The 8626-nt window shown below is 45.4% G+C and overlaps 1 protein-coding gene across 1 annotated transcript; it reads right to left on the bottom strand.

Moving 5' to 3' along the window:
* Positions 1-6603: 6603 nt before the first annotated feature.
* Positions 6604-8243, bottom strand: LOC112847166 (uncharacterized). The gene is made up of 2 exons (XM_025908230.1): positions 7692-8243; positions 6604-7609 (listed from the first exon to the last, which is right to left on the bottom strand). The coding sequence occupies exons 1-2, from the start codon at positions 7789-7791 to the stop codon at positions 6702-6704; spliced, it is 1008 nt and encodes a 335-aa protein (XP_025764015.1). The 5' UTR covers positions 7792-8243; the 3' UTR covers positions 6604-6701.
* Between the last annotated feature and the right edge of the window lie 383 nt (positions 8244-8626).

Below are 8626 nucleotides of genomic sequence, written 5' to 3'. Positions count from 1 at the left end.
CTTAGGCTTGACCTCACCTGAGGCACTTCCTACATCAGTGCTGCTTCCAGCCTGTTGGAGGCCCAGCTGTGCCACCCACCAGCCTTCTCCTCAAGTGCCTGATGGATCTATGGACTGAGGATGAGAGGCCTACCCCCACAGCCCCCATTGCTCCCTGTTCCAGGATGAAAGAGGGCTCCTCCTGTTATCACTCCAGGCCCTGGCCAGAGATCAAACCTGAGCCTGCCTCTGATATAAGTACAGTAAACTTGTTTTTGAGTGCTCTTTCTGAGAACAGTGCAACCTCAATATCCTATGTAACCTGAGTATTCTGAATCTGGGTCATCCAGCTTTCCTGTGCAGCCACAGCCCCAGCTTGATGTGGTGAATCCATCTCAAAAAAAGCCAGGAACCCTGAACCTGCAGAACTTCCAATGGAACCTGAATTTAACCTTAAAACCTTAAACCCCTTTCCATCTGAGCCAGAGCCTAAGTCCTGGGTTGAATTGAAATTCAATTGAAAGTCTTTATTGTCATTATACACGGTATAACAAGATTTAAAACAGCTCCATAAAAGTGCCTATGTGCTTAGCACATAGCAAAAAACTCCACAATAATATAACTATACACATAACATAAATACACAGCAACGAGTAAAACAGACACACAGCCAGAGAATGATGACACAGTAAGTGCAGAAATCTAAGTGCAAATTACTTTTGTGCAAGTTTAAGTTGAATATGGTGATAGCTCTGGGGAAGAAGCTGTCCCTGACTCTGTTTGTTCTGGCCCGTATGGATCTGAAGCGCCTGGCAGAGGGCAGTAGGTTAAAAAGATGGTACCCTTCCTTCCTGACTCTTGATGGCGCTGTCACTTGGTGTTCGCTCGCTCTGCGGTAGAGTATCACTTCCTGTCCTGCTCAACACACAGTGGTGTTTTTGAGTAGCTTATCTGCTTAGCAATTTAATTAAAAACTTTTAGATACATCCCTTCTTCATAGTATAATCTTCACGTCCTTCATCCGAAGCACACTTTCTGTGTACTCACTACCTAATTTATAGCCAAAGTATTCACTCACTGTCTCTGTACTGTTTCGCTAGCATAGCTCGTAGCCGACTCGTTAGCACCATGGCTACTTCATCTGTCCCTCCTGCACTTTCAGTGTAGTCAGCAGTAATGATACCTGTAACAAATGTAGCATATTTGCAGCTCTGGAGGCCAGGATTACTGAATTGGAGACTCGGCTTCGCACCCTTCATTCACCCATAGCTAGCCAGGCCCCTGTAGCTGGTGCAGCCGAAGATAGCTAGCTGTTCCCCGGCAGACCCCAAGCAGCTGGGGAAAGAGGGCGGCTGGGTGACGGTGAGGAGGAAGCATAGTCCTGAACAGAAGTCCCAGGTACACCACCAACCTGTTCATGTGTCTAACCGTTGTTCAATTATTCAATTGTCTTCCAGGGGCCAGAGCAGGCGACATTGAAGGAAATTTAAAACTGCTGGCTAAGGGTAAACGTAAATTCAGTAAAATCATAATTCACGTCGGGAGTAATGACACCCGGTTACGCCAATCGGAGGTCACTAAAATCAATATTGAATAGGTGTGCAACTTTGCCAAAACAATGTGGGACTGTAGTTTTCTCTGGTCCCCTCCCCAATCAGACCAGGAGTGACATGTTTAGCCGCATGTTCTCCTTAAATTGCTGGCTGTCTGAGTGGTGTCCCAGAAACGATGTGGGCTTCATAGATAATTGGCAAACCTTCTGGAGGAAACCTGGTCTTGTTAGGAGAGACGGCATCCATCCCACTTTGGATGGAGCAGCTCTCATTTCTAGAAATATGGACAAATTTATTAAACCCCCCAAAATATGACTATCCAGAGTTGGGACCAGGAAGCAGAGTTGCAGTCTTACACGCCTCTCTGCAGCTTCTCTCCTCCTGCTACCCCCCCAAAAACCCATCTCCATTGAGACTGTGTCAGCTCCCAAAAAGACAAAAAACAAACTAAAAACCAGCAACAAACAACTTCAACATAAAAAATCACAAAGAAAGAACAATACAGTATCCACATCTGAACCAAAGAGTAAAACAGTGAAATGTGGATTATTAAATATTAGGTCTCTCTCCTCCAAGTCTCTGTTAGTACATGACTTAATAATTGATCAACAAATCGATTTACTCTGCCTTACAGAAACCTGGTTGCAGCTGGATGATTATGTTAGTTTAAATGAATCAACACCCCCGAGTCATTCTAACTACCAGAAACCTCGAAGCACAGGCCGAGGGGGCGGTGTGGCAGCAATTTTTCACACCAGCCTATTAATCAACGAAAGACCAACACAGACTTTTAATTCATTTGAAAGCCTGATGCTTAGCCTCGTCCACCCCAGCTGTAAAACTCAGAAACCAGTCTTACTTGTTACCATCTATCGTCCACCTGGGCCTTACACAGAGTTTCTCTCTGATTTCTCAGACTTTTTATCTGATTTAGTGCTCAGCTCAGATAAAATAATTATTGTGGGTGATTTTAACATCCATGTAGATGCTAAAAATGACAGCCTCAACATGGCATTTAATCTGTTATTAGACTCAATTGGCTTCTCTCAAAATGTAAAAGAACCCACCCACCACTTTAATCACACTCTAGATCTTGTTTTAACATATGGCATAGAAACTGAACATTTAACAGTGTTTCCTGAAAACCCTCTGCTGTCTGATCATTTCCTGATAACATTTACATTTACAATAATTGATTACACAGCAGTGGAGAGTAGAATTTATCACAGTAGATGTCTTTCTGAAAGTGCTGTAACTAAGTTTAAGAATATAATCCACCCACTGTTATCATCTTCAATGCCCTGTACCAACATAGAGCAGAGCAGCTATCTGAACGCTACTCCAACAGAGGTCTATTATCTTGTTAATAATTTTACCTCCTCACTACGTACGACTCTGGATACTGTAGCTCCTGTGAAAACTAAGGCCTCAAATCCGAAGTACCTGACTCCGTGGTATATAGTGTTGGGAAGGTTACTTTTAAAATGTATTCCACTACAGAATACTGAATACATGCCCCAAAATGTATTCTGTAACGTATTCCGTTACGTTACTCAATGAGAGTAACGTATTCTGAATACTTTGGATTACTTAATATATTATGCTGTTTACAACTACGTGAATGTCCTATTGCTGTGATTTATTACTGTTACTGAAGGTCCGCGGCTCCGAACAGTAGTAAAGGGACCTCTGGCTAATACAGTGGGTTCCGTGTCGGGCTGGTAGCCGAAAACTAGCTTTACTTTGTTGTCTGGGTCAACTTTGCTTACCAGAGACAGAGAGAGGCGTTGAAAGGCTGCTCCAACTGAACTTATTTTTTCCGGAGGAAAACACGAACACAGTGTACAGTTGAGTCTTAATAGCTTACTTACAAATGGGCTCGTCAGGCACTCTTTTTGGCTGCAGTGGTTATTATTATATTTACATGCTTCCAGCTCCCGTTTTTGCTCCGTGACAGCTTGGACTTCCTTTCTCTCCCTCCCTCGCTCACAGACACATAACGCGTATGGTAGTCCATTCTCCCTGCAGCACGGACTACACTGCCCATCAGGCTACATGCTTTAGAGCTATGCCTGTAGCATTCTGCCTATTAGCTTAGCACAACAACAACAACAAAAAGGCGCTCTCTCACCCAGGAAACACGCAGAGAGAGAGCGCGTCACCCTGTTACCATGGCAACCGTAACGCTGCCGCCTGGAACAACAGAACATAGCTGTCAAACAAACCCAAACAGTCCTGACCCGCGACAATATGAAACAGGGAAGTACCGCCGTGTAATCCATTTATTTCAACAAAGTAACTGTATTCTGAATACCACCTTTTTAAACGGTAACTGTAACGGAATACAGTTACTCATATTTTGTATTCTGAATACGTAACGGCGGTACATGTATTCCGTTACTCCCCAACACTGGTGGTATAATGCACAGTGCACTTGTGGCAAGTAAGCAAGCTAGAAGACTGGCAGTCTAACTGCGTATCCAGTTACGGAAGCAACACGTTAACAAGTGAATTCTGAGTAAAACCAAAGTTACTTTCTCTAGTAACTAGTTACACTGAAAGTAGCGAGTAACTTGAAGTAACTGAGTTACTTTTGATAGAAGTAACTAGTAATGTAACTAAGTTATTAATTTAAAGTAACTTACCCAACACTGACAATGACAAATCCAGTTCTCTTCAAAGTCCGTAGTCGTACAATTGTACAAAAGTCGTACAATAATAGATACCGAGGAAAACCCAACAGTCATATGACCCCCTATGAGCAAGCGCTTTGGCGACAGTGGGAAGGAAAAACTCCCTTTTAACAGGAAGAAACCTCCGGCAGAACCAGGGTCAGGGAGGGGTGGGGCCATCTGCTGCAACCGGTTGGGGTGAGAGAAGGAAGGCAGGATAAAGACATGCTGTGGAAGAGAGACAAAGATTACGTACGACTCTGGATACTGTAGCTCCGGTGAAAACTAAGGCCTCAAATTAGAAGTACCTGACTCCGTGGTATAATTCTCAAACACGTAGCCTAAAACAGATAACCCGTAAGCTGGAGAGGAAATGGTGTGTCACAAATTTAGAGGATCATCATTTAGCCTGGAGAAATAGTTTGCTGATTTATAAGAAAGCCCTCCGCAAAGCCAGAACATCTTACTATTCGTCACTGATTGAAGAAAATAAGAACAACCCCAGGTTTCTCTTCAGCACTGTAGCCAGGCTGAAAAAAAGTCAGAGCTGTTTTGAGCCAGCCATCCCTTTAACGTTAACTAGTTATGACTTCATGAACTTCTTCACTAATAAAATTCTTATCATTAGAGAAAAAATTACCACTAATCATCCCACAGATGTAATATTATCTACAGCTACTCTTAGTACCGTTGATGTTAACTCAGACTCTTTTTCTCCAATTGATCTTTCTGAGTTAACTTCAATAATTAATTCCTCCAAACCATCAACGTGTCTTTTAGACCCCATTCCTACAAAACTGCTCAAAGAAGTCCTGCCATTAATTAATGCTTCAATCTTAAATATGATCAACCTATCTCTAATAATCGGCTATGTACCACAGGCCTTCAAGCTGGCTGTAGTTAAACCTTTACTTAAAAAGCATCTCTAGACCCAGCTGTCTTAGCTAATTATAGGCCAATCTCCAACCTTCCTTTCATATCAAACATCCTTGAAAGAGTAGTTGTCAAACAGCTGACAGATCATCTGCAGAGGAATGGCTTATTTGAAGAGTTTCAGTCAGGTTTCAGAGCTCAGCACAGCACAGAAACAGCTTTAGTGAAGGTTACAAATGATCTTCTTATGGCCTCTGACAGTGGACTCATCTCTGTGCTTGTCCTGCTAGACCTCAGTGCTGCGTTCGATACTGTTGACCATAATATCCTATTAGAGCGATTAGAACATGCTGTAGGTATTACAGGTACTGCACTGCAGTGGTTTGTATCATATCTATCTAATAGACTCCAATTTGTACATGTAAATGGAGAGTCCTCTTCAGACACTAAGGTCAATTATGGAGTTCCACAGGGTTCAGTGCTAGGACCAATTCTGTTTACATTATACATGCTTCCCGTAGGCAGCATCATTAGAAGACATAAATTTTCACTGCTATGCAGATGACACGCAGCTCTATCTGTCCATGAAGCCAGGTAACACACACCAATTAGTTAAACTGCAGGAATGTCTTAAAGACATAAAGACCTGGATGGCCGCTAACTTTCTGCTTCTTAATTCAGATCAAACTGAGGTTATTGTACTTGGCCCTGAAAATCTTAGAAATATGGTATCTAACCAGATACTTACTCTGGATGGCATTACCTTGGCCTCCAGTAATGCTGTGAGGAACCTTGGAGTCATTTTTGACCAGGACATGTCCTTTAACGCACATATTAAACAAATATGTAAGACTGCTTTCTTCCATTTGCGCAACATCTCTAAAATTAGAAATATCCTGTCTCAGAGTGACACTGAAAAACTAGTTCATGCATTTATTACTTCCAGGGTGGACTACTGTAATTCATTATTATCAGAATGTCCTAAAAACTCGCTGAAAAGCCTTCAGTTAATCCAAAATGCTGCAGCAAGAGTCCTGACAGGGACTAGAAAGAGAGAGCAGATTTCTCCTGTATTGGCTTCCCTTCATTGGCTTCCTGTTAAATCCAGAATTGAATTCAAAATCCTGCTCCTCATATACAAGGTCTTAAATAATCAGGCCCCATCTTATCTTAATGACCTTGTAGTACCATATCACCCTATTAGAGCACTTCGCTCTCGCACTGCAGGCTTACTTGTTGTTCCTAGAGTATTTAAAAGTAGAATGGGAGGCAGAGCCTTCAGTTTTCAGGCCCCTCTTCTGTGGAGCCAGCTTCCAGTTTGGATTCAGGAGACAGATACTATCTCTACTTTCAAGATTAGGCTTCAAACTTTCCTTTTTGCTAAAGCATATAGTTAGGGCTGGACCAGGTGACCCTGAATCCTCCCTTAGTTATGCTGCAATAGACGTAGGCTGCCGGGGATTCCCATGATGCATTGAGTTTTTCCTTTCCAGTCACCTTTCTCACTCACTATGTGTTAACAGACCTCTCTGCAATGAATCATATCTACACATCTGGCTGAAGGACTGGCCGCAGCGCGAGCAGCTGTAGGGTTTCTCCTGCGTGTGAACCGTGCGGTGCCTCTTCAGATGGCTCGATGAGATGAAACTCTTCCCGCACAGTGTGCATCGATAACGCCTCTCACCGGTGTGGATGAGGAGGTGAACCCGCAGGTTGTTGGGCTGGGCGAAACCCTTCCCACAGTGAGAGCAAGTGTAAGGTCTTTCCCCGGTGTGCACCCGCTGGTGCAGCTCCAAGCCGGCCGTGCTGGGGAACACGCGTCCGCACACAGCGCACGCCACCGGCTCTTTTGCGGCGGCGGTGCTGCTCCTGTAAGGCCGCCTCTGGCTGCTGGCAGTGCCAGTGGGAGCTGTCCGAGGAGGGGGAGGGGCAGAGGTGGAGGGGGTGCAGCTACTACAGCGGCGGCGGCAGCAGCAGCCATGTCGAAGGAGGCAGCAAAAGCAGCCATCTCGTGAGCGCCGCCTGTAAAAAGCATAGTCGGGGGGCCGTCGAGACTGTCTCCACCTCCCTGTGAGGGGAAGGAGGCAGAAGGGTGCCCGCTGTCCGTGTTCCCCAAACCCAGCTGTGCTACTGCATAGGCTGCTCCCAGATGACTGACACGCTTCTGCATCCAGGCCAGATCCAGGCCCAGGCTGTTGAGGCGGTCGCAGCTCGACTCATCAGAGGCTATAGTGGCTGACAGCTGAGAGGGATGAAGGTCATCTTCTGCGAACTCATCTGTCTGGACCTCTGGCTTCAGAGCCATATCAGGTAGGCTTCCCAAAGGGTCCCTGCGAGCCGCTTCGGAGGCCGGGACCCCCTCGCTGTTACCTACGGGCTTAGCAGCCTTACGTTTTGCTCGAGGCCTGCAGGTCAGGTCCACCGTGGCATCAGCAGGAGAGGAGGACAGCTGTGAAGTGGAGGATGTGAGGCTGCTGACGCTGGTGTCGAGAACAGTGTCGGCAGGGGGGCTTTCCTCGCTGGGCTCCAAAGCTGTAGAAGGACAGACAGTAACACTGAAACCATGTGAGCAGCCAACAAAACACCGATGTAACTGTGTGGGGGCCACACTCACCTGCAGAGAGGCCACACTCCGCCCTTATGTTAACCTCCACCTTCAGGTCCAAGTTGCAGTCATCTCTCTCCTCTTTTTCCTGCTTCACCAGTGTCAACATCTTGGCTTCCTCCTGCTGAGAAAAGACAAACGAGCCCTACAGTTTCAGCTACTGCATCGATCATTTCTGTGCCACACAGCAGTCTAGACGCTGCGGACGCTGAAGGAAGACATTCAAGACTTTTTGCATCCAAAATAGAAATAACTGCACAAGTGTGCATACACTGTGACACTCGGGTGTCACCGGCTCCCAGGCACAGATGCAGAGACGGTCTCACTGCAAAATGTGGAGCAGTCACAGTTTGTGCTCATAGACATCAATTATGACATCAGCAGCAGGAGTAATGTGTTTCAGTAGAGAACAGATTTTGTGTCTGTGGTGCACAGAGTGTGGATAGGTTGTCATATCAACCAAGAACAACAATGTGAGTGGAACCAGCTTCCAGTTTGGATTCAGGAGACAGACACTATCTCTACTTTCAAGATTAGGCTTCAAACTTTCCTTTTTGCTAAAGCATATAGTTAGGGCTGGACCAGGTGACCCTGAATCCTCCCTTAGTTATGCTGCAATAGACGTAGGCTGCCGGGGATTCCCATGATGCATTGAGTTTTTCCTTTCCAGTCACCTTTCTCACTCACTATGTGTTAACAGACCTCTCTGCAATGAATCATATCTGTTATTAATCTCTGTCTCTCTTCCACAGCATGTCTTTATCCTGTTTTCCGTCTCTCACCCCAACCGGTCGCAGCAGATGGCCCCGCCCCTCCCTGAGCCTGGTTCTGCCGGAGGTTTCTTCCTGTTAAAAGGGAGTTTTTCCTTCCCACTGTCGCCAAAGTGCTTGCTCATAGGGGGTCATATGATTGTTGGGTTTTTCTCTGTACCTATGAAGCACCTT

Source organism: Oreochromis niloticus, linkage group LG6, assembly GCF_001858045.2.
Source record: "Oreochromis niloticus isolate F11D_XX linkage group LG6, O_niloticus_UMD_NMBU, whole genome shotgun sequence".
In the NCBI taxonomy this organism is placed as follows: Eukaryota; Metazoa; Chordata; class Actinopteri; order Cichliformes; family Cichlidae; genus Oreochromis; species Oreochromis niloticus.
Note: the sequence above shows the minus strand (reverse complement) of the source record. Positions and strands in the feature narration are given on the sequence as shown.